This window comes from Dioscorea cayenensis, chromosome 9 (genome assembly GCF_009730915.1).
Source record: "Dioscorea cayenensis subsp. rotundata cultivar TDr96_F1 chromosome 9, TDr96_F1_v2_PseudoChromosome.rev07_lg8_w22 25.fasta, whole genome shotgun sequence".
Classification (NCBI taxonomy): domain Eukaryota; kingdom Viridiplantae; phylum Streptophyta; class Magnoliopsida; order Dioscoreales; family Dioscoreaceae; genus Dioscorea; species Dioscorea cayenensis.
In genome coordinates this window covers 4,811,822-4,838,606 of record NC_052479.1, presented here as the reverse complement: position 1 = coordinate 4,838,606, position 26,785 = coordinate 4,811,822, and the positions used below count along the sequence as shown (strand labels likewise).

The window sequence follows — 26,785 nt, the reverse complement described above, 5'->3', positions numbered from 1 at the left end:
ATGAGGGGAATATTTTTTTTCTCTAGTCCAATTAATATATATATATATATACACACACATAAGTCGTATATACTTTTGTTTAATATGTAATCATTTTAATTGATATCTACTCTTTTTTTTTTTCTTGAAGTGATAGAATAAGGCCACTTGAGCCCTCTTACCCTCAAACAAGTGTTGGCTTGACATCCATGATTTGTGATCCGCGCGTGATCAAGATTGGTATGATGTATTATTACTATTATTATTATTCTTATTATTAATTAACTTGTTTTGGTTCAAACATCAAATTATCAAAGTGTTCAAAAAAATATTTCTTAATCTATTGAAGTTTTTAAAATTTCACAAAAAAAAAAAATCCATGTAATAAGATCATCATAATTCTGACTTTCCCAATTTGATTTTTTCATTATTTAAATATTATTTCATAGTCTTTGTTTATTTGAATTTCATGAGTCAAAATTGTTTTCTTTTTCTTATTTCTTCTGAAAAATTCGTTTTTTTCCTAACATTTGTTTTTGTTTTTTTAATTATTCAGGAATTAGTTTATTAGTGTGTGCTTTTTTGAATTAAGAGTTATTAGAATCATTAATTCTTTCTATTATTGTATTCATTTGTGTAAATTAATTCATGTAGGCCTTTTTTTCGGGAATTTCAAATGTTAATGTTTGGAGTCAGATTTATTGTTCAATTTACTGATTGCATTTAAATCAACCACATTTAAGTTGTCTTTATATCAATAAAATAAACATTAATTTTATTGTGTAGTTATTTAATAAAAAAAAGTTTTTTCTTTCACATTTTTTTTAATAAAATAGTGATTTATCGAAGATTTTCATTTAATAAGATTCACTCTTTATATTACTTTTATTTTAATTTTAATTTTTATTTAGAATCTCATTTTTATTTATAAAAAATTATCTTATAGTATCAATATTATATATAATTTTTATTTGAACTAAAATAAACATTAATTTTATTGTGTAGTTATATAATAAAAAAAAAAGTTTTTTCTTTCACATTTCTTTTTCAATAAAATAGTGGTTTATCGAAGATTTTTAAAAAAAAATTACTAAGAAAAAAAATCCATCTTTATATTACTTTTATTTTTATTTTTATTTTTATTTAGAATTTCATTTTTATTTTTAAAAAATTATCTTATAGTATCAATATTATATATAATTTTTATTTGAACTTATCTTTATATATATTATCCTGATACTCTATAAGAAAAATGCCACATTTTCAATATATATACAATTGTTTATATAATATTAAATTAACTAAATTTTAAAATAATAATAATTATTATTAATTTTTAATGCAAGTAATACTACACTTGCTACTAATTTCAGCTTCATTTTTTTCTTCTATGGATTAATTTATAAAAAAATAATTATTAGTAACACAACTACTTTTACTTCACGCACAGATTTTCTTATCATAAAATTATAAATCTTGAATTAAAATTAAAAAAATAAATAAATAAGAGAAACACAAAATATAATATAATTTAATGTATATATATATATATATATAATTATAGTTTTCTCTCAGCGTTGATTTGGTCTGCCTGACAACCCGAGGATATGGCAGGAATTAAAATTATTATTAAATATATAAATATATATATATATTTTATAAATGGAAAATTATAATTTATATTTATAATATAAATATATATATATATATATATATATTTGGAGGAGAAAAAGGGGGAAAAAGGTGATCTTCATCTCTCTGTCTCTCTCTTCTCTCCAAATCCCCAGCTGGAGCTCCGGTAATATCTCTACTGCCTCTTTCTATCTCTTTGCGTTTCTTGCGGATCGAACATCCAATTGGGGTTCGAGGGATTTGATTTGCCTCATCTCTTTGATTTCTCTGCTGTTATATTGCTGTCATTTCTGCTACTTGTTGCCTGGTTTCTTCGCTGAATTCAGCGCCGGATTGAGCTTACTAGGTCCAATTTCGCATCATTTAATTGTTGTCTCTGTTTGTTTTTATTTGGTTGTTGTTTTCTTTGGATGTTTCTTGATTTTTGAATGATTGAATTTTTTAATTTTGGAAGGGTTTGTAGCTGTTGGAGGATTTTGACCTAGGGTTTGAGTTAGAGCTTGTTTTTGTTTGTAATCGAAAGCTTGGGGCTTGGAGCTGAGTGATTTGGTGGTAAAGTCGTGTTTTCATTTTTGGTTTTTGTTTCTTGGCAGTCTTGAGCTGCTTGCGTTTGATTTGTTTGAATTTGCTTTAGTCGATTGCTTCTTTTGCTTCCGTTTTTATTAATTGGATTTCGTTTAGTTTGTTTTGATTTCCCAAGTATATTTTATGTTGTGCCTAATTAGTCTGTATTTATTGGTGTGCCTTTGATGATGTTTTCTTTGGATTATCTTTCGGTTTTAGTTTTGTAAAAATGATGTGTGGTAGTATAAATGATGCTGGGTTTATCGTGATTTCGAAAATTTAATTAATTACTTTTAGGTTCTGTTGCTCATTATGGTTTAAATGTTATAATTCTTAGTATTGCCATCCATTTCGAACCATCATTTTGCATCACTTTTGAGAATTAGGGGAGTATTTTCACCTTTTTTTTTATTGTATTTATTCATTCGAATTGTGCTTGTGGCTTATTATTTTGCAAGTTTAATTAAGTCAAATGCTTAGACACAAGTTCGATCACCGCTGTTTCATTTGATTTTCACATGTTCTTTAATCTATTTTCAGGTTCTTTTAGCAGAACTTTTATACATGCAGTAGAGAATTTCTGTTCCATTTCTCTTCTTTTTAGTCATTTTTTCGGGTATGATTTATAAAACAGATGAGAGACACGGCAGGATGGGACCAAAGGATAAGATCAGCTCACCCTCTATTGATGAATGTGTCTCTGGAGGATCCATGGGAGGAGGAACCCCTTTAAAGAAGGGGCCTTGGACTTCTGCTGAAGATTCTCTTTTGGTGGATTATGTTCAAAAGCATGGAGAGGGGAATTGGAACGCCGTTCAAAAATACTCTGGGCTTTCTCGTTGTGGAAAGAGCTGTCGTCTGAGGTGGGCTAACCATCTGAGACCAAATCTTAAGAAAGGTGCTTTCACACCAGAGGAGGAGCAGAAGATCATTGAACTTCATTCTCAAATGGGTAACAAATGGGCTCGGATGGCTGCACACGTAAGACTACTTTCTTCCAATCTCAACACATGGCTGATAGTGCTTTTCCCTCCCTCTGTTGGTCGTATTTGTGTTGTTATTTAGTTAAATCTAAATTTGTGCACTAGCTTTTATCATTATCTTTGCTTTCCTCAGGTGGCATATATGAAATTTATTGATTGCTTTAATAGAGTCCAAAGCTTATTTTGTTAAACTTGCCCCATCTCATTGACTGGTGTCACAATCTGACTCTTGTTTAATTAAATAGCCCAATAAGTATTTGCTTCAATATTTGCTAAAATAGTAGAATTGGGAATTTCCACCTTGAACTCAGATGTAATGCAATTAGTGGTTCCTTCGTTGGGATGATTGATTCCCATACTTTTGTCTTCTCTTTCTTTACTTTCTGCTGTTTCCTAATGAGGTTACTTTGTTCTATATAACCAGTCCAAATATCCAACCAATAATTATTCTCTTGCTATTTGGCTTCATTATTCTTTTAGTAAACATCAAATCAAGGAATTTTGTCGTTTTGAGCTTAGACTTTTAGTATATAAAGTAATAGTAGATGGTTAGACTGTTCTTGCTATTTGATGATTTTTGTCTCCACACGACCTTGATCAGTTCCTTCTGGAGTTTAGTTATTTTTCACCAATCTTAACCGAAGATGTAGATCCATTGGTGATTGAGTAAGACAAAACAAGTAAAGTGCCACTTGTTCAAAGAGCCAAGCCCAATATTGACATGAGTCATTGAGTGTCTTTTATCATTTTTTATTTTTATGTTATTTTATTTTATTTTGAAGATTTGATGGTTGTATCACATGAAACTTTTCTGCATTAAATTTTATTATGGATGACACAAAGAAGTTTCTCTAATACTCTTTTATGGAATGTTTGTCAATATTTGTTTTTGACCTCACAGGGAGTTATAGCAAAATTGATCTTTGTCTGGTTTGGTATGAGTAGCAGAACTAGATTGTGCAACCTTTAAGTTGGTTCAATATTAGGGTTTTTTTTTTTTGTTAAGAAATTTTTTTTGTTGGAGTAAGTAAATTCAGACAATATTGTTAGGATGTTAGTTTTTAAAATTTACTTCACTTTTATGGTAAAAGATGCCTTCTCCACTTTGGAGTTATTCTTCTCTATTTGTCTCTTTGTCCTGAAATTAGTTTAATGGTGATCTGTGTTATAGTTGGGATCCATGGCTTTCTTAGAAAACTAAAACAATTTTTCATTGTCCTTAATTTCTCTTGTTGGCCAAAAAGCCTTGCATCGCTCTAAAATGATTGAAACCATTAGTTGAATGATAAATATTTTGGTTACTTTCCTGTATGTCTTTCCCAAGTAATAATATTTTCCAAAGTGGTCTGGGGGACACTAGCTGGATCATCTTGTCAGCATGGGCCAGCATGCAGCTGTGGCTATGTTGAATGCAAATGGCATGCCTTCTTTCCCTCCACAATTTTATTTTATTTTATTTGAAGGATGGAAATGGTCTATTAAAGGCTTCCCCCATGCACTTCTTTTGAAGCAGGTCCATATGCTAAACAATGAATGAAATGTCATTTAACCCAAGAAAAAAGAATTGGTGCTAAAGAGTATGTTGGTTTGTACACTGTCAATTAGCTTTAGTCTGCCCAAATGCTACTCCGTTTAGCATTGATGCATGCATTGCAACTCTGCTTTGGTGCTAATTTTATACAGTGATTAGCGGCAATGTTATACATATCTCCTTAAAATAATGAGAGGGGAAGGCCTTTTCTTGATTTTCTTATGCATCTTATTTTCTTAATCTAAGCAAGTACAAATGAAACAATTTTCCTTACCTTTTCTTTGCTTATCATCTGCTCTTTAATATTCTTGTTCACATGTAGAGTCAGCTTATCTTTGTAATTTTTTGCCTTTATTTTTGCATGTTTGGTTGCAATTCTGTGTGCATTTCAAGTGGACTCTTTTTTTTATATATGTTGAACCCTTAGCAATTTTCTTACTTTTTATATGGTGTCATTGCTGAAGTTGCAAATTTATATGTTCATTTTTGGGATCTTGGTTAATGGGATAGTCAATCAAAAAATTTGTCATTGACACATCTAGGGGTCTGTTAATAATTCGTGATGCAGATCTTACTTAGAGTTTCAGGGTGATGACGCCCTATTTGTTTTGGTTATCAATGACCTATCTCTTTGTTTGAGATTTTTTTTTTCTAATGTTATGATGTCACTAACTACTCTCAATTTTGTCAATCTTCCTGTATATTCTTTAGCTTTCAACAATATGGTGCTGCATTAACCTACAATATAAATTTTATGTTTCTCAGTTACCAGGGCGGACTGATAATGAGATAAAGAATTATTGGAACACTCGTATTAAGAGGAGGTTACGTGCTGGCTTACCTCTCTACCCTTCAGATATGTGTTTGCATCCTTACAACGAGAATCAGCCTGGGCTTAATGCCAGTGATGACTTCAACTATGATGATAATCATTCAAATGAACTCTTACATGGAAATAGCTTCAATTTTCCAGGTCATATGTTTGACGGCATGAAAGTTAGTCAGGGTCTTATATCTTATGCATCACCATTAATGGGCTTTTCCCCAGGCAACGCAATTGGTCGTCAGGGATTTGGTTCTCAAAACTACAACTTCTTGAATCCGACTATGAATTGTACGAAACAGTTACAAGAGTCTGAAACTTTGTTTCCTCATGTTCAAGACGGCATTGCTAGCAGGATTCCTCAAGTTGAGCCTCTCTCAGTCTCAGATCGGATTCCTCTGAAGGTTCATCAGCCATTTGGATTTCCCTGTGATTCTGACCCTTGTAACAAAGACCTGGCACCTTACGGAGGTGCTGTCAATGGTAGCCATGCCCATACCCTTTTGAATGGCAATTTCTCTGCTCCCAGACCCATTACTGGGTCTGTGGAGTTGGAGCTCCCTTCACTCCAATATCCAGACACTGATCTCGGTAGCTGGTCTGCATCCCATGCACCACCAGATCCAATTGATACCTATGTTCAATCTCCTTCTGGTACTATGTCATTGCAATCTGATGTTGAATCACCAAGGAAATCTGGATTGCTTGAGGCATTAATTTACGAAGCTCAGATGCTTGGGAATGAAAAGAATAATCTGTCTGAAAAGAGCTCGAGTTCTTCGGTGTTTACACCATGTGAGGCTGTGGAAAGTGCGGCAGCTAACATTTGTGAGGCAGATTATGAACTATTTCATGATCCAATTTCTCAGCACACTGCTCCCATTAGTGAAAATCCATTCGGTGAGCATATAGCTAAAGAATTTCACTTTATTTGTGTGTTTTTCTGCAGCAAGACATTTGGAAACTTAATCTATGGATTATGCAGGAGCAGCAGCTTCAGTGGAGTCGTCTTCTCAACTGGCACCACCTGATCCATCTTCCTGGAGACCTGATTTCTTGCTCGACTCCAGTTGGCATGTCGGAAATACAAACTATCACAGCATGTTCAGCAATACTATTGAATCACTTCTTAATGCAGACTTATCAGCTGAACAAAAGCAATCACCCGTTGGACCATCATCCAAATTTCCTAAGGTACAACAGCTCGACTCGAGCACATGGAACATTATGCCTCGTGTATGTCCAATTTCCGAGCTGCCTTGAGATCATTTACGCGGCATTGATTCTCAAGGATTGTTTCGCTATAGGTGGATTAAAAACGGACTTGCCTGTTGTCTTCCTCAATTTGCTGAGAGGATCGAATTTGTCGGTCATCAGTTCTTCCCAGTGCGCTGAGCCATATTTGCCATTTCCATCGTCTGTAATGCTAAATAGTTCAATTGGCAATCATCGAAGCGAGGAAACGTGAGTAACTCTGTTATCAGTGTGGAATAACATGCTCTCTAAGCGCCATAAACAAATTTTAAGACTCTACTGTGTTGTTTTACTGTTATTTGATGATGATGATTTAGTTTGAATTTGATATCAGTTCAGACATTTTAGTGTGTGTGTGTGTGAAGTGACTTGGGTGTGTGTTACAATTTGTTTTCCATATCTAGAGTTCTTGTCATTTCTATATGTATCTTTCTCTGGTTCTGTTGTTCATCATGGTTGATTTGTTTCAGCATAATTGAACCAATTTAGTGACCTTCTCTTCTTTTAGGAAAATTTGTGTTCTCTTTAGTGGAATGCCAATTTTTGGTGTGTTAATTTATAAATATATATATATTGAAAACATCATCTAAGTACTTAAATTTGAGAGCCATTGGATTATGATTCAATGGTGCTTAGTGTTATTTTTTTATTTTTTTTTTTTATTGTTTGCGCTGTTATGAACTGTTATACAATATTTACTATTGTATATGAATCATCATAATCGTTAAATACGAATTCAATAGTTACTGTAGTGTTCAATCCAGAGACATCACTAAATGATGTACCCTCATATATATATATATATATATTGAAAATTTTAATAAATAAATATTTAAAAGTTGATTAAATAAGTGAATTTTCTAATTTCGTTTTTCTTATTTTGAATGTCATCCATACTTATCCAAAATACTTTGAATACAAGAAATTATTTATATATTTATTTTCATATTAAGAGAAATTTTATTTGTTATTCATAAATAATTTTAGATTAAACTTTTTAGGTAAAGGTTTAGCTATTTATCAAACATAATCAATATATAATCATACCGATTTGCTAATAAATAATATATATATATATATATATATTCTAAATGGTGGGAAAAAAATCATGTAGTTTGACTTTCTCAATTTTACTTTTGTAAAACAAATATTAAAATACACACGTTTAGAATTATCTTAGTCTGAAATAATATATATATATATATAAATCAAATACCAGTAATTCACCCGAAAAATAATTTTCACTACCTTTCTCAAGTTTAAAACTGTGCCTCCTAAAAAGTTGGTACAATGACCAAAAAGATAATAATAATGATAATAAATAAATAAATCAATCAATCAAACATCAAAATATTTTAAATTACTCCCAAATCAAAAATAAAAAATTAGAACATTCAAATTTTGAGAACGGAAAAGATTTCGTTGAAGAATTGAAAACATTCTAGAGGCACAAAATATAAGATTCCATTATAGTTTGACTTTCTCAATTATATATATATTTTTTAAACAAATATTAAAATAGTAACATTTTAATTATCTTAATCCAAAATACTTAGAATGTATGCCGGAAAATATCTTTAATACCTCCTCAAATTTAGTTTAAACCTATACATTCCATTGTAATGACCAAAAATATTAATAATAAATAAATTAATTAATCAATTAAAAAGTATAATATTTCAATTTTTTTCCCAAATCAAAATTTAAAAAAAATAAATAAATAAATGAAAGAACCCAAAAGATTCCATTGAAACAAAACACTTATCATTCCAAAACCAAACAATCCCAATTTACCAAAAATTAATTACAATCCAAAAAGCCAAAACCAGCGGATCATAATTCTAGAAGCACAGCCAATTAGTAAAACTCATGACGTAAGCATTACGTCAATACTACATCACCCATTATTCCACATAAAAACACCTTAATAAAAAAAAAGGAATATAAATACAAATTTGAAATTTATCAGTTTAAACTGATGTGGAATCAATTTTTTTTTTTAATAATTTTTATTTTATATGTTCTCAAAAACGAATATAATATTTTTTTTTGTATATTTTTAAAAATTTTAAAAATAAGTGTTTTTTTTTCTCAAGTCTATATCTATTTATTTTTATTATTTTAATATTTAAAAAAATATTAAATTCTATAACAAGTTATATTGGATAGGGATTTTTATATGAAAAAGAATACAAATCAGGCTATTTAAATGTTTATTTTTCTCTCAATTTATAGAAAAATTTACATTAAAAAAACTTCCTCTGAAAAAGTCTACAGGGAAAATTAATCATTTATTTTGGTAGGCAGGATAAAAACCCATTAAGAAAAACTTAGTTGCTATTATGAGTCAACGGACACGTCAGCATAAAAGACTCCAAGTCAACCACCGCTGTCCTATGAGAAAGATACAAATAATAAAATAGTTAATAAAAAAGCATCTTCAAAAATAATAAATAATAAATAATAAAAGGTAGGAAAGGAGAGTGTTATATGTGTTATATATTATATAATATATATTTTTGTGTGCCCTCTTTGTTTGACTTTGAAGAGGATGACAAAACCATTGCACAACACATCACAACACATTTATAATCCTTATCATAAACTTGTTTCACTATCAATAATTAAATACATCTTTATGTGGGTCATATTCATGGGACCATGTGCTACCAGCTGCATTGCCAACCAACAAGACTTTTTTTTTTAAGTATGATTTAACATTTATTTTATTAATATTTATCTTTAGTAAATTATTATTATTATTATTATTATATAAGATACTATCCTAAAGAAAATAACAAAAGAAAAACCTCAAAAATACAGGATTAATTGAACCTTGATTTGTCTATTCTTATATGTATAAAAAAAATCCTTAGAATTAATAGAATAATTTTTTTATCACTAATTGATCAAAGTGACACAAATTTAAGATGTTTAAGTAATTGATTTTGAGTTTGAATTTTTATATGTGTAAAAAAAACACCTAATATAATGAGTCTAGCTGTTTTTTATAATTTTAATAATATATAAATATGATCAAAATATTCTAACAATTTCAAAAATTTTATTAATTAATTTTCCGAAGAAGGTTATTTTTACTAGAGTGAATAATATAAACAAATCTTGGTTAAATGTTAAGAAAGTAATGATCATCACAATGAACACATTAACTAAGAGACAATAAAAACAATTGTTTTTATTAATAATTATACATTTCTTTTATCTTATCATGATATATATTGAGTTTAAAAATAATAATTTTGATGCAGATGAGAGTGAAAAGGCCACTTATAAACACCACTATGTGATTTTTTTTTTTAATGAATTGAATGCATGCATTATTTATTACACCAAAAAAATTCACTATAAATCGTTATAATTAATTTATTTTCTAATATAGTTTGGTTATGATTTAAAAAAATATTTTAATCTCTAAAATATTGCAAAAATAATCATCATCATCCCATGACTTACAATAGTAAATATTTTTGTCTTATAATGAATGACCTCATAATGCAAATTGAATCACTTTCGTGCAAGTATAAAAATTTAAACGAATATTAATGCTTTTCTTTAACCCAATGTCAAATAATATCTCCCCACCACATGAACTCATAAATTAAAAACATCCACGTCAATTTAGTCAATAATAATAATAATAATAATAAATAAATAAATAAATAAATAAATAATAAATGAAGGTGCTCATGCATCACCAATGACATCACATGGAGGAACAATGTTTGAATTCAGTTTAAATGATAAAACAATTTTTAATTTAACTATCAAAATAAATAATTGAATATTATCTATTCCTTGATGGGGGTCAATGTAGCTCATCTAAAAACAAAAATATTGGGAAGATAAAATATGGAAGTTTCATGCTTATATTTATGCTAAAAACATCCATCTAGATTGCATGAACAGAATAAAAGATATATTTTCTAAATATATATTAAAAAAAAAAAAGATATCATTTGCCTTGATACATCAGCCATACTCTCCCCCATGCATGATCAATAAAGTTGGTCAAAAACTGTTGTAAAGTTGTTTTAAAATTAAAAATATATATATTAAATTTGTTAAAGAGGAAGATATTGGATTTGTTTCAAAATCTCTGGTCGCCAAATTATTATTTTTTTAAATAAAAAAATATTTAAGTGAGCATTGAGCAAGTACTCCCCACTTAACAAGATCTTCACTTAAAACATTTAAATAAATAAATAAATTATATATATATATACGTACACTAGTTGACAATGTTGACTCTTTTCTTATCTTTTTGTATTTAAAAAAGAAAAAGAAAAAGAAATTTGCATGGCATGGGTCCTCCCAAGATTCAATCTAGATAATAGTGCATTTATTTTTTATTTTCTTTACTTGAGCATTATTTTAATTTTGTACAACCCAACTCATCATAGTTCATTTTGTCTCTTGAGAGAACATTGCATTCATTTTACTCACAATTCCCAAAAAAAAAAATACATAATTTTTTTAAAGAAAATATATAATGCTGCTAAAGTTAAAACTACAACCATTGAAACAAAAAGAAAATAAAATAAAGAGAAATTCATAATTCATTAAAAAAATCTACAACCGAAGCACAAGAGAAAATGTCACCCGCTGCAACACCTGGCTTACACCACAACCGTCCGATCATCATCCAACGGTCCAAATTAAAAGAGTCATTTCTAGAGTTCCATCCAAATAATATCACATGGCCGCCCAGGAGTCCAAAGTCGGGAAACTCAAAACCGGCTCATACTCAAACCCACAAACCGGTCCATTCGAACCATCCGGTCCAACAACTCCAACCCGGTCCAACAAAAAAGCCGAAGAAGTATCAAGCGTAGGCAAGCAAGTCAACTGCGCAGCAGTAGACCCAAACCCAACCCGGTCCAATCCAGCACGAACCGGTTCAGGTTTACAAAAAACCGGTCCATCATCCGGTCCGAACCGGGCTCCGGTGACCTGCTGAACCATAGCCCGGAAATTAGCCGGGTCAGCGGTGATGAACGTGGTTGTGGGGCGACGGGAAGCACGTGACTTACGCTTTGTGATCCGACCCGTTTGAAGGCCTGGCGGGTTTCGGGTGCGCTGGGGGGTTTCGGATCCAGATCCGTGCAGTAACGGGTCGGGTCGGGGGAGTAGGTGAAGCGGAGGTGGTGGGCTTGAGCCGGAGGAGTCGTCGGAGAGGGAGACTTGGAGGGCTTTAGTCACAACTTCGGTTTCGAAAGCGAAGGAGTTGGGGATCCAGGCCCATGATTCGAGGCCCAAACAATTCTCAGCCATCAGATGGAGTTTGTAAGTCTGATTCCCGGAAGTGGATGAGTTCCTCAGGGAAGGAACAAGGAAGTGGAGTTACGAGGAATATGGTGTGTAAGTGAAGGGGGAGGTGAGGGAAAGAAGAGTTTTGAGGGGTTTTATTTATAAAGGGAAATTAAGAAGGGATTTAATTAGACGGGAAGTGGGAGCCCGATAAACGCAAGCCCGAGAAAGCGCGTTTATCGGGCCACGTGGCAAGTCTGGTCCGTACCCGATAACCCGCGGCTTTGTGTCGGGTTGGATGGTTCTGGTTAAGATCCGATAAGAAGCTTTTCTTATTTAATTTGGTGCTTTTTTGCGTGTATACCCCTGTGAATTATCTATTTTGTGAGTACACGTGTTTTATTAAAAAGTTTTTTTTTTTTTTAAATCTCATTTGTAACCCTACTAATAATTTATATATATATATATATATATATTCTAAAATTCAGAATTTTGCACACAGACTGCTTAAATTTTTTTTTTACTGTGTACAGATAATATAATTTATAGTGAATTTTTTGTTACTATACAAAGCATAATTTTTATGATTTGGAAGTTTAAAAAATATGAATCTTGATCTGGTTGACTCGGTTCTATAGTAACTACAATAAAACTAAAACGTGACTCATTTTTAACTATTAGTTTATAAATTTTATTATTTTTTATTATATAATTTAGAGATAAATTGATAATTATTTTAAAAAATTCATACCTTTTGTTTTAAAAGTTATTAATCAAAGCAATCCAACGGATGAGGTCGAGCCACATCTCAGTTTTATAATAATTATCATAAAATAGCCCTGTTCTTTAAAAGCATCAAGGTATTGAATTATTTGGTTATCCAGGGGTGTCCATGGAAAAAAAACTTTAAATTTATTAATTAAATTATTGAAAATAAAAGGGTGACGGTGAAGGTCAAGACGCGTCGTCAGAGGGGTCCACACGTAAGGCCTTAACCAGGTTTATCCTGTACAATTAAATAAGAATAAATTAATAATATTCTTTTAAAAACATTTTAATTAATAAATTTGGAATTTTTTTCTGTTTTCTATTAGTAATTTTGTAAATATTAAAATGTAAAATTTGACTCTGAAAGGGATGGGTGATTTTAATTTAAGTTTACATCCACTTGTAGGAGAGTATGACCGTTCATTTTCTCTTGATGATCAAGATGGGAAATCAACGACCAGGATTTACTTCTGACGTGGCACCTGTCCTGTCTTTGTTTCTTGGGAATCACAACTTCATCTACTTTTTGAAAACAACCCTGTTATTCTCAATAATTTAGAAATGGTTGGTTTTTTTTTAATCTTAAATCCATTGGTTTTCTAGAAGCACGAGTTTTATATCAATTCGGATGAAGAATTGGAGTTATATAAAACAGTATATATATATATTATTTTTTTTTAATCATGTTTTTTTATGTACATAATAATTCAGATTTAAAATTATCCTCTTCTGTCCTTTTTACTTATTTATTTTAATTAAATGTCATAAATTAATAAAATAGATTAAAATTAGTTATTAATATAAAATTTATAAAATCATATCAACTTTTCAATATTACTTTTATTTAAAATATAACTTTAAAAATATACAGTTGAATATAATTTATTAAAAATTTTATAAATATATTAAATATAAAAAAAAATCAAATAAATAATATTTCATAAATTTCTAAATAGATTAAAAAAACCTCCAACAAATAAAAATGATAGAGGGAGTGCTTACTATTCTCTTGGTATAAGTGTTTGATTTTTTTTTAAAAAAAATTAGGTATATGTTGCTCCAATTTGTTGTTTGTACTATTTTTTTTTTTCTTTTTTCTATTTCTTTTTACTCTTAAAATTTGTAATTTCAAATTAACTCTTTTTTTTAATTATTTGGAAAATATTATTTTTAAATAGTTTTTATTACAGTTTTTTTTCTTGCAAACAAATTGTTATCCTTTTTGTTTGGCAACGAAAGTCAATTTGGTACCAGATTTTGTTATAAATTAATGTTTCCAAATCGGTGTATTTTGAAATATATTATATATATACACGTATATGTTTGTCTGCATCAAATTGTGAAATTTCACAATTTGATATTTAAAAATTCACAATTTGATATTTAAAATTATTTTTTATTATCAAAGTTTTTTTTTATTCTTTAACATTTTTCTTAAAGTCAAGATTCTAAACTACCTTGGGTGAGACAAGGAAAGCCTAATTAAAAATAGACCTCCTTTTTTTATTTACTTTTCCATCATCATAAATTTTTGGTTTGTGACTATGTACCGCTATTGTATTTTCTAAAATTTAGACAAAAATCATTTACAATAAAAAACATTTAGCTTTTATTTTTTTTAAAAAAAATTTTGATTTTATAATGTCTAATTTTTTCCCATTTAAATTAAAAATAAATGTTATGAGGGTTACTATGAAGTTTTCCTGCTTTTCCATACTTTGGTGCATTGTCATTAAGTTTATATTATTATTTATTCACAAAGTGCATTAAAAATAGTGGAAATTGCCAAAAACACCTTATAAGTTTGCAATATTGCCAAAAACACCCCGTTAGTTTTGCACTCCTCAAAAACCCCTTCCCTTTGAATCTGATGATTTTTTTAAACCCCCAAACATCTAATAGTGATTGATAGAGTTAATTTGGAATTTTTTTGGACTGAAAATTGTCCTGCGTGGGAAGTTGTGCAAGTGTGACGGGGTTTGAGTATAATCGCCTTAGGGTGCTGATGAGTTTCTATTTAAAAATGAAGCTCTATTTAAAAATATGAGGGTATGAGGTTACTGTTTAAAAAAATTAGTTTCCTGTTTAAAAAAATGAGTTTTCTATTAAAAAAATGAGTTTTTTTGTTTTAAAAAAATGAGTTTTTTGTTTAAGAAATGAGTTTTCTGTTTAAGAAATGAGGTTTCTGTTTAAAAAAATGAGGTCTCTGTTTAAGAAATGAGTTTTCTGTTTAAGAAATAGGTTTTTGTTTAAAAAAATGAGGTCTCTGTTTAAAAAAATGAGTTTTTTGTGGTGTATTTATCACCCCAAAAATCTCTTTATCATAGCTATTTGGGCACGATGAGACAGGCATGCGGCTCACAATCACAGTCACGTTGCATGAAAAATGGGATTTCAAGTTCAGAGAAAAAGGTGCAACCTTTCGATGCCTTCGCTCGACGACGAGGAGCATGCGGTCTTCCCCGAGGTCGACGACGAAGAAGATGAAAGAGATGAGGTCGACGACAGGGAAGACGATGAAGACGAAGACGAAGACGGCGAGATCGAACCCTCATCGACGCCGCTTCCTCCCTCCGTTCCTGTCACCGACTTAGGCACCATGGATCCAAACCCCGGAATGATCCCTAACCCTAACCCTATTGCTATCCATGTTGCGGTCTCCGCGATCGAGAATGGTTCCGTTCAAGTTTAGCCTGCGTCTTATCCGACGTCGCCACCGAAGACCTTACCACTCCGACCGCCGAGGAACGTCGCCAACCGGATCGCCAACGCCGATAAAAATTTCTCCTTTAAGACCCCACACGAGCGAGGCCACCTTGAGATTGCTCGCCGGATCCGAGCTCGACGACTCAAGTGTTCGCGAGATCGGTGACGATGAGATACTCAATGTCCCTACTCAATGAGGTCTCTGTTTAAAAATAAGCTCTCGCTTTAAGAAATGAGTTCTCTGTTTAAGAAATGAGTTCTCTGCTTTATATGCTTGTTTGTCTTTGTTTAACTATCGATGTTTCGCTTAATATATTAGCGTTTTACGTTTAAAAAAAGTGCTTAAATATCGTTGTTTCTATTTAAATATGTACTGAGTGCAACCTTTCGATGCCTTCGCTCGACGACGAGGAGCATGCGGTCTTCCCAGGTCGGCGACGAAGAAGATGAAAAGAGATGAGGTCGACGGCTGGGGAAGGCGATGAAGACGAAGACGAAGACGGGCGAGATCGAACCCTCATCGGTCGCCGCTTCCTCCCTCCGTTCCGTCACCGACTTAGGCGCCCATGGATCGAAACCCCGGAATGATCCCTAACCCTAACCCTATTGCTATCCATGTTGCGGTCTCCGCGATCGAGAATGGTTCCGTTCAGGTTCACCCGTCTTATCCAACGTCGCCACCGAAGACCTCACCACTCCGACCGCCGAGGAACGTCGCCAACCGGATCGCCAGCGCCCTGATAAAGATTTCTCCTTTAAGACCCCTACGCAGCATGCCACCTCGAGATCGCTCGCCAGATCTGGAGCTCAGCACTCAAGCGTTCGAGCGAGATCAGCGACGATGAGATACTCAATATCCCTACTCAATGAAGTTTCTGTTTAAAAAAATGAGGTCTTTGTTTAAAAAAATAAGCTCTGCTTAAGAAATGAGTTCTCTGTTTATATGCTTGTTTGTCTTTGTTTAACTATCGATGTTTCGTTTAATATATTGCGTTTACGTTTAAAAAAAGTGCTTAAATATCGTTGTTTCTATTTAAATATGTACGAGTGGTCAAGATTAATTGGTTTTTTATATCCGGGATTAATTTATCACGTAAATATTTGTTTTTTCTGTTTAAATATTAATGTTTTTTTGTTTAAAAAAATGAGTTTTATGTTTAAAAAAATAAGGTTTCTGTTTAAGAAATGAGTTTTCTGTTTAAGAAATGAGTTTTTTGTTTAAAAAATGAGGTTTCTGTTTAAGAAATGAACTCTCTGTTTAAGAAATGAACTCTCTTTTTAAGAAATGAGTTCTCTGTTTAAAAAAATGAGCTCTCTGTTTAAGAAATGAGTACATGCAAAAAGGAATGCAAAAAAGAATGAAAAAAATGTATGCAAAAAGGTTTAAGGGCAATGATGGAATTTCATAATGCAGGGGGTAAAAAGGAAGTGAAACAATAAAAGAAGGGTTGTCTGAGGTATGCAAAACTCACAGGGGCTGTTTGGGAAGTTTTGAAATTATCGAGGGGTAAACAGTAATTTTCCCTTAAAAATATTGTATTGGTTGTACAAGTGCAATGGAGTTGAAAATTTCAAACATAAATGAGAGGACAAATACATGTCAAGACATGCATAGAGTTGTTATGGCAAGTGATTAGATGGAGTTCATTTATAATGTCATCCACTTTTTCGCTATTTTTTCCATTAAAAACTTGTTAGATCAACTTCATTAGGGTACTATTACAAAATTATTATTACGGAGGAAAACAATTTATTTTAATTTCAAATACAAGTTGATTGCCTTGAAAATGAATTTTGTTTCACCTAAAATATGATAGGTTAGAAATTGGGTTAGGGATATGATTAGGATGTATAATAACCATACAATTGTACACTTGCACATGCACAAGCAGGGAATTGGATGGGTTAGGGTTAGGGTTAGGGTTAGGGTTAGGGTTAAGGGTTTAGGATTAATTCGGATGTATAATGATAACCATAAAATTGTACTCTTGCACTTCCACAAACAGAGAATTAGAGGTGTAGATGATAATTACTTTATTTATTTATTTTTTTCAAAATGTAACCAATTCTCATTCCTTTTTAATTCTCATTCCACTTGGTCATTGACTTGTAGCTAGTTTTGCAGGTGTACCCCCTGAATAATTTGAAATTACATCTTTACTCCTGAATAAAAATTATTGCATACATATCCTTGAATAATACATATAATTATGTAATACCCCTTGGGTTTAAATTAGTTGAAAATTATCCATTAATGAACAATAGATATATAAAATGATCATTATACCTTTTGTATATATTCCCTTGAAAAGTTTTTTTTATTGTAAATGAAGTTGTACAAAAATCATTTTGGACCTTTTGTATATCTTAATCTAAGTTATAACCATAATTAATAAAGTTTGATTAACTTCTGTTAACGGAATTTAATAGTATGGGCATATCTGTAATTACGTACATTTTTCAGGGATATATATATATAATTATGTTTTTAGGCTAAATATGCAATTATAAGATTTTTGAGCTGTTTATAACCAATTTTTCCAAACAAATAATATTCCCAAGATGTTGTGAACCGAGAACAAAAAATCCTATATTTCTAGAATTTCAATAATTACTATAAATATATAAATGGTTTTATTACATAGAGTGAAGGAATAAAATCAGATATGACTATGCACCCACATAAATACATGAAAATAACAACTAAAAGAGATTATAACAAGTGGTGAAGGGTGGACCATTGGGGTGACCTCATGAAGTTGCTTGTTTATTTAGTACTTATTGTCCCTACTTTGAGATACAAAATAACTTCCGTAGATGATGATGGGCTAACATTATTTTAGACACACACATATCTAAAATGATTAAAAATGGTAAAAAAAAAAATACAATAAAAATAAAAGTAAAAGTAAAAAAAAAGAATAATGCTATATCAAGCGAACCAGTCTACGAAACCAGCCCACACTAACCGAGTGTGGCTGGTGGTGACGTGGCTGGTTCTCTCTCCTCATTATTATTATTTTTAATTTAAAAAGAATGAGAAACGACTTTTGAGTTATCTCTATCACGTGGCTCTCTCTTTCTCCCTCCTGCCTCGTTCTCCCCTCTCGGTTCCCAGCTACCACATCACCAGCTCCACCGACGACTATCCTACACCACCGATCCCCGACCGCGTCGCCCGCTTCCTTCTCGCTGCGCCCCCGATCAAAGAGGGCACCCCTCCTCGGTTCCCGCCTCTCTCTCTCGCCTCGTTCTCCCTTCTCTCGGTTCCTAGCTACCACATCACCAGCTCACTTTGCGGTCAAAGAGGTGGATGTGGGACTGGTCGCGGATCTCGGAACACTGCAGCGGCTTCCCAAGATCGTCGGCCCGGCAGAACGCCATGGATCTCGCGCTCACGGGCAAAAGGTGTCCGGCCGGGCGAGGCAAAAGGCGATGGGGCTCATTTCGGGGTTTTCGCCGAGCCCGACAAAGATGGGACGAGGGCATCTTCGCTCCGCCAAGGGTAATCTTGTCATTTACGTGCATCGTGATTTGAATTCTTAAATTTTCAATTTTTAATAGAAAAAAAATAGAGAAGATGAAAGAGATTTGTGGGTGGTGGTGTTCAGAGCTAGCTGCGAAGCCGGCGCTGACGTTGATGGAGACGAAGGCGGTGATAATGAAGAGCAAAGACATGGCGGTTGAGAATGGGTTGGACTACGTGGCCACGTGGAATGCCGGGATGTTGAGGTCGCGGGAACTGGAGGAAGCTGTGCTCTCCAAGCTCAAAAAACGCAAGCCCAACTTCTCCAAGATGTGATGTTGCTGCTACTGCTCAGATATTATTACAAGAAAATACAAGATTGGGTGTATAAGGAGAAATTTCAGATGATTTCATGGCATTCAGACTAACGATATTTGATGTGCTGAAGTTCTAGATAACCTTTAGGCTTGTCATCCAGGAACTTGTTCGGAAATACCGTAATGAAAGGAACATAGGAGTTTGTCGCTAGGTGTATCTTTTGTCTGCCTGTAAACTTTGAGCGTTAAGACAGTGTCACAGTTCCAGATATGCAATAAAATTAAACAAAATACCAATTTATAAGCCTTGCCATCAATCAATAGATTCGATCAATGCCTTAGCTTAAAACCATCAGTGAGTCGTTATGTACATGCTTAGTGACCAGATAATCAAAGGAAACTCTTGTTCATCTTACTATCAAACCAACATACCACTACTTGAGAAAATGAAGGATTGAAAAGCATAGAGGGAAATTGAAACCCAAGACAGAACGCAGGAAGAAGACAAAGGAGGGAAATGGAAACGGTTGAGTGTGAACCATCAATAATGAGGAGAGAGAACAAGACAGGAGAGAGAAAGAGAGAGCCACGTGATAGAGATAACTAAAAGTCGTTCTCATTCTTTTTTTAAATTTATAATGAGAGAGAACGCACACGTCACCACCTACATCAGTTGTGCTAGGGTCTAGTTCGTGTGACTGGTTCGCTTGATATAGCATTACTCAAAAAACTTGCACTCTTGAAGTGATCGGAAGTTCCACTAGGTTTCCAGTAGAGATAGGATTCTTAGGATAGTCAGAGAAAGTAGGCAAATACTAGCTTACTTATATCACCCATATTTTTTAATAAAATTACTGAAGTGATTTTTAAATAAAGTGAAGAAAATGAGCAACTAGTATTTTTTTCGTTCAAGTTTGAATGAACAAACAAATCAAGAAAGGTGACATCAAGTCACTTTAACTACTCTTTGGCGTATTTTTTTTTAATAAAATGAACAAATAATATTAAAGCTGTGCACAGATGTGGGAATAATATCTCAATGAGTTTGTGTCATCACTTTATGTGAAACTAAGGTTTGAGCTTGTCTCATCATTATAGACACTAATACCTTACACAAGGGACTATACGCCAATAAAACCAAAAGGCCATTAGAAGATTATTACATCAAATTTTCAGTGAAATGAACTGGTTTTTATAGTAATAACTTAAATATTATCAATTAAATTGGACTCGAACATAAAAATTGAAAATATATTAATAATGATAATGGAGAAGTCTTAACCAAAAATATAGGCACCCAAATGTTTCTACTAGGATGATTGTTGATTTTTTTTTAATAAACAATATTTATTTAAATAAACGATATTTTAATTGAAAGGGAAATATATATTTGAACAAGTTGATTGCATACAATCACAATTTGGATATGGAGTTGTTGAGCGCACTACAACTTGTGGTCCAGTGGATAAGTACTACAAATATTGTTTTTGTTTGGACCGAGTAAACTTGGCGGCACATTTCAGCTTGACTTTGACTTGTTAGACAACATAATGTTTGCCTTAAAATAATCTTTAATTTTATATAGTTCAAGTTTTGAATAATTTGGTCCATTCATGGATCATATGCTTGATTGATGTTGAGATATTAATTTTAACTCACCCAAATTCTTATAGATTTAATTAACATCATTTGGGTTGAGAGAAAATAATAAAAACTTTTTTCTTTTAACAAAATGAGATGAATAAATAATAGAGTAAATTTTCAAAAAACAACATGACAGAATAATACATTGATGGAATCTAAGTAATGGGTTTAGACCTTTTTTGTTTATTTTTGTTAAATGCTAATGTTTATAAGAGAAACACAAACTCCATGTTATAAAACCTTAATTTCCTTTTTTTCCACAAAACATAATGGATGTTTCGATTTTATAAAATATTGAAAATTTAGTTTATAAAAATCATTGACACAAAAAAAATTTTTAATTAATCAGGCGAACAATGACTTCATAGTCTATTAGTAGCAAGGGTTCTTTGTAGGAATTTTAATGGATGGGGATTCAGGGGGGAAAGTATTCACCATGCCCCGACCATGACTTACCAAATTCATCCCCATTCCCAGTTTTTTTTGGTCATCTATGGAATACATCAAATATATAATATTTATTAATAATATATATATTTATTTAACATAAATAATTTTCTAACATTATATATATATATAATATTTAAATTATATATTCCGAAACGGAGATGGAGCCATGGAATCCCTTCCTACCCCTCCCTGTCCTCATCCCTAACGGGGATTTATATCCCCGCCTTACCCTCGACCCTATTCCCAAAATTTAGCTTAAGCCCAGCCTTGTCCCTTTCGGGATGGGAAATCAGGTTTTCCGTCCGTCCGGTGTAAATTGACAACTTTAGTTTATTGACTTGTAACTGATCGAGGATTGAGTTCCTGCGATGTAAGGTGAAGGCGTATAAAATATCTAAAAAAACTTGCACAAGTCCTTGGCAAGTTCTTTGTAGGCTAGATATTCATAGTGTTGTAAGCATGTAGTCCATTTTGTCAAAAACTATTTGAGCTTAAAAATAATCACATTAAAACATTTTATGAATATTCTAAACAAAACATATATTTTCAAATAGACAAAAATTATAAACAAAAATAGTTTATAGAGAGGGCTGTTGACATTAGTTAACTGTATAAAATGTATCACCTGTAATCTAAATTATGATTTAATTTATAGGTTATTAATTTGAAAATAGTATGTAGTAGACATCTTTATATATAGATTTATATATATATATATATATATATATATATGGACACAATATATTAGAGTTTTATATCAATTCTGCATCACAAATACAGCCCAGTAATATCATTTGCATAACTTTTTTTAAATTATTATTATTATTTTGAAAAGTCAACTTATTTTATTATAAAATAAATGCTCTTAAAAGCTAATTTCTTGACTGATAATCCGACATAATGACGTGGATAAATTAGAATCATTTTCATAAAAATATTTTAATACAATTTTCTACATTTGGAAAAAAAATTCTTACAGATGGGCTTAATGATATAATAATAATAATAATAATAATAATAATAATAACAACAACACTTTCCAAGGATAGCAAACCCTATTAAAATGCAACTTCCAACCAAGATAAAAAAAAAGAGTCAAGGGTTGAAGATGTAAGTCAATTGAGAGAATCTTATTTGTGACAAGATGAACCACATAATAATGTTGATAGGAATGCTGTCCCTTTTGGTTTGGTTCACCCACCACCCAACTTATTGAACTATTTTTCTTATTACAAAAATAAAATAAAACTTAATATTGCCCTCTGGCTTTTAGATGTAAAACAAAACCTCAATCATGATGTCACCTATTTGTCATAATTCATATTAACATTTTATTTATTTTATTTTAATTTATTTATTTGCTAAATGTGGACAAACCACAACCTTAAACTATTATTGTGAGAAAGAGTTTAACTTTCAACTTTGTGTTTGGGAAGAAATTGAATTATCACTCTTTTTGTTGTAGAGATGACTCTATTTAATTATATATATATATATATACTTTTATAAATATTTATATAGTTATTTATTTTATATGGACGTAAAAAAAATTCCTTCAAAAAAACTACTGTTATAACTTTTCATTTACCCACCAACTCATAACAGAATAATAATATGAGTATATTTTATTTTAAAAATTATAATTCGAAATTTTTAAACAAATCTAAAAACTCTCAAATGCAATTGATTTAATTTGAAAATATATTAACTTATATGAGCATCCATTATCCATTGATATTTGTATCAACTGTCGGATTTCAATTTAGTGGTTGTATATTGTGCAACAAACAATATCACTATATTTATAAATAGAAGTACAATGAAAAATGAGATGTAAAAATTTTGACATGACCTGTTCAATCAATTTGAGCACAATATCTGAATAACTTTCAATAGTTAAACCCTATTTCTATTAGACTTACATAAATTTTAAAAAACTAAAAACTAAAACTAATGAACCCTACTAAACCCAAATTAGCACTCACTGTAGCTACATAATTGTTACTGTGTTCAACTGTGGATGTTTTACGAGTGTCCGTAGTTGACGTATTCTACATAGTAGACAATTGATGTCACTGAGGGGTATGAAAGTGATTTTCCCATATTATGCCAATCCAGATACTAATAAGACCTTGAATGTCAAAGATACAATTGTGAGTACTTCTAATTTCAAAAAGCATAAAATAAAGCTAGTAGATTATTTTTGTTAGAATAATACGTTGTTCAATTGGACAGGATTTAGAACTAAAGCTTTTGGCTTCTCATGATAATTTCAAATTATAAAAATTAAATTAATAATCAATCATATATATAAATATATTTCCAAGAGTAATAACTAAATATGACAGAAGAGTTAGATCTTGAAATGGAGAAAAAGTCGTACAAATTAATTAATGGAAAAAGTGACAACCCAAAAGGGAGATCCAAGCCATGGTTTTTCAAAGCCAAGAGAGGGGGAGGAGGGGTCCATGAAGTGAAAGATGTTGCTTTCTTGATGAACCAAAATAGTGTAGGAAGAAGAAGAAGAAGAAGAAGAAGAAAGGTTTGGTCATTCCTTGGTGGGGTAGTTGGGAGGGATGGGCCTCTAATTTTTGATTCCCTAGCCAACTCACCACCATGATTGGGACTCCTTCACCAAATGACTTAATCAATATATTTGAGGTTGGTCATGCTCCCCATTCTTCATTGATCATGGTCCCATCTTGATAAGGATGGAATTTCCATTCCAAATTCCTTGCAAAGTTACAACCGTACAAATTCTTAAATCACAGTTTTAAAACCATTTGTTTTCTATGGTTGTAATTGAGCCAAAAAGCTAATCTCAAACCAAACTTGAAATTAAGTACTTCTTGCTCAAAATTTAAAAAAAAAAAAAAAAAAATCTAAGTTTGACTAAATTTATACTTTGAAAGCTCAACATTAAAATTAAAACTAAAATTGTAATTGAAGCTAGATTTTTGTAATTAATGATAAAATATAAAAATGATATAATATTTTTAATATAATAACATGTTATATAATTACATTATTTATTATAAATATATAAAAGTAATATATTTATATATTTGTAGAGTTTAGCTCAAAATTAATTTGAAATTGAGTTTAAGTTGCTGATATATATTTTGATGATTATAACCTGCCTATGGTATGTGAAATTTTTAAAAGTAATACATTTATATATTTGTAGAGTTTAGCTCAAAATTAATTTGAAATTGAGTTTAAGTTGCTGATATATATTTTGATGATTATAACCTGCCTATGGTATGTGAAATTTTTAAATAAAAATATATTCATTTCAGTTTTTGAACTAGATATATTTATTATGGTCTCTTTGATTAATTGATGCAAACTCTATATAATGTATAACATATTATCAATTAATAGTCATGTTGACTCAAGTGTTAAAATGAATAAATTTTGTTTAGTTAAAGGGCCTACATGTTTTACTTGAGGGTTAAAATTAATGATAACCACATTTTAATGTTAATTGAATTTACATCAATATTATATATTAATATTTAGATTTAAGTCAATCATATGTTTCTAGATTAGTTGTCAATAAGAATGTAAAAGATCGAGCTTAAGAAGTTAGTCAATATTGTCAAATGATATCTTCAACATTCCCCTAACATCCCAATGATCATCTAGAGAAAAAGAGGATAATGATCATCATCTTGAGGAGGAAGGCCAATTCTTTTACACAAAATTTTTGAGCTTAGAATGAGTTATTTCTCAATATGATCATTTCTTTTTAAATGGTTATGTTTAGGCTTTTCGAGTAGTTTTTAAGTTATTTCTTAGATAATTATTAAAGGTTAACTTTTCTTCGAGATAATTTTTAAAACTGTTATTGAGAGTTAATTTTTATTGTGCTATGAGTGTCTGTAGTAGATAAAAACATACTTTTAGTGGTTAAATTTATTTAATATTTTTAGTGTATTTTTATTTAGCAATAAAGAAACACGTTATGAATTATTTGGTCCAATGTTGAAATTGAGGTCCATGACGACCCGCTTATCTTTTGGGCCTTTTCCACCTGGGTTGTCCTCTATATATTGGTCATATTGGCCCCAAGGCCCACATGCCCTTGCAAAGTTCTTTCTTGAAAATAGAACTTATCTATACACTATAATTTTAGTTTTCTTACATGTTAAATACTAAGTTAGTTTGGAGATTTGTCGATATGTTGTGATATTTACTCAATTATGAAATTTGAAGCATAAATATTAAGACAAATCTACGTTTGGTTGGGAGTAATAGCATATTACCATTGGAATTTGGATCAAATGATGTAAGATTACCTTGTTTGGTTGTTTGTAAGGGAAATATTACATTTTTGGAATTTGATAACTTGAGAACTTCTATATTTGCAATGTGATTACTAACTCACTAGATAATAATGTAATATTTCGGGAGGAATATGAATTTTTTCCCCTATTATACTTTTCAAATAAAAAATATCAAGTAAATATCAACTTTAAAAAAAGGTATAATACTATTCGAATTTACTCTTTTCTCTCTCTCTCTTTTGGTTCGTTTTCTCAAAACGCATTCTGACTAATCTCTCTACTTTTTAAAATGACTCGATTTAGTCCCTCTACCCCATAATCTTCCCATCTAATCCTCTACTCTTGAAAAATACGATCGATAATTGACTTTATTTTTAGGTAGAAGGGACTAAGTAAACACATTTTTCAAAGTAGAGTGGATTACTTTGGGAGCGTTCGGAGAGAGATCGGAGAGAAGAGAGAGAAAAATAGAGGGACCAATTCAGATATTATACCTTAAAAAAATTCAAAAACAAAAAAAATTGATGTTTTTTCTTTGTACACATATCGTTTATATAAAAATATATTTATGAAAATTATGGTTGTAAATAAAAAATAACACTTAAGATTATTTTTTTTCAAAAGTTGGAGGAAAAAAATTATATTTATTCAAAATAATTAAGTTTATTTAATTAATATTACTAAAAATTGAATATCCTGAAATTAAAAATATACTTTTTTAATAATAAAAAATATTTATTATTAAATAAATTTTATATTTTGCATTAAAGTTTGTAAATTTTGATATATTTGACCAAGGTTTTCAAACCCGGACCGACCATCGACCCGGAGAAGGGTAGGGGTCAGGGGTTGAGGGGTTCAACCGGGTTGAATCGGGGTTGAACCGGGGTCAATAATTTTTATTAAAAATAATATAATTTTTAGTTATATATAATTAAAAAAATTAAATATTGAAGAATAAAAATATACATGATTTTAAAAATTTAAGTGAGTATTTTATATAAATAAATATTGAAGTACACCACATTAAAAATGTAAAATACACCCAATAACATAATAATAAACTAATATAAAAATTAATTGAGAAGCATAAAAAAATATTCACAAAGAA

At 31.0% G+C, this 26,785-nt stretch overlaps 2 protein-coding genes across 3 annotated transcripts; one reads left to right on the top strand and one right to left on the bottom strand.

Annotated features, from left to right (window-relative positions):
- Nucleotides 1–1,708: 1,708 nt before the first annotated feature.
- Nucleotides 1,709–7,099, top strand: LOC120269376 (transcription factor GAMYB-like). 2 transcript variants are annotated; one of them, XM_039276715.1, is made up of 5 exons: nt 1,709–1,777; nt 2,810–3,156; nt 5,455–6,412; nt 6,498–6,706; nt 6,820–7,099. In XM_039276715.1, the coding sequence occupies exons 2-5, from the start codon at nt 2,827–2,829 to the stop codon at nt 6,826–6,828; spliced, it is 1,506 nt and encodes a 501-aa protein (XP_039132649.1). In that variant the 5' UTR covers nt 1,709–1,777; nt 2,810–2,826; the 3' UTR covers nt 6,829–7,099. The 2 variants fall into 2 exon arrangements, with proteins under 2 accessions (XP_039132649.1, XP_039132648.1); XM_039276714.1 differs by having other exon boundaries at nt 6,498–7,099.
- A 4,278-nt stretch (nt 7,100–11,377) lies between these two features.
- On the bottom strand, nt 11,378–18,892 carry LOC120268423 (calmodulin-binding protein 25-like). Its single transcript, XM_039275842.1, has 3 exons — nt 18,803–18,892; nt 15,269–15,343; nt 11,378–12,124 (listed from the first exon to the last, which is right to left on the bottom strand). The coding sequence occupies exons 1-3, from the start codon at nt 18,890–18,892 to the stop codon at nt 11,480–11,482; spliced, it is 810 nt and encodes a 269-aa protein (XP_039131776.1). The 3' UTR covers nt 11,378–11,479.
- Between the last annotated feature and the right edge of the window lie 7,893 nt (nt 18,893–26,785).

Coding starts and splice junctions, on each gene's coding strand:
- LOC120269376 (XM_039276714.1), top strand. CDS start 2,827: ATGGGACCAAAGGATAAGATCAGCTCACCCTCTATTGATGAATGTGTC. Junction 3,157..5,454: donor GGGCTCGGATGGCTGCACAC/GTAAGACTACTT, acceptor TATGTTTCTCAG/TTACCAGGGCGGACTGATAA. Junction 6,413..6,497: donor CATTAGTGAAAATCCATTCG/GTGAGCATATAG, acceptor TGGATTATGCAG/GAGCAGCAGCTTCAGTGGAG.
- LOC120268423 (XM_039275842.1), bottom strand. CDS start 18,892: ATGGCGTTCTGCCGGGCCGACGATCTTGGGAAGCCGCTGCAGTGTTCC. Junction 15,344..18,802: donor TCCACCTCTTTGACCGCAAA/GTGAGCTGGTGA, acceptor GAGGGTTCGATC/TCGCCGTCTTCGTCTTCGTC. Junction 12,125..15,268: donor CATCTTCTTCGTCGTCGACC/TCGGGGAAGACC, acceptor TCCTCGTAACTC/CACTTCCTTGTTCCTTCCCT.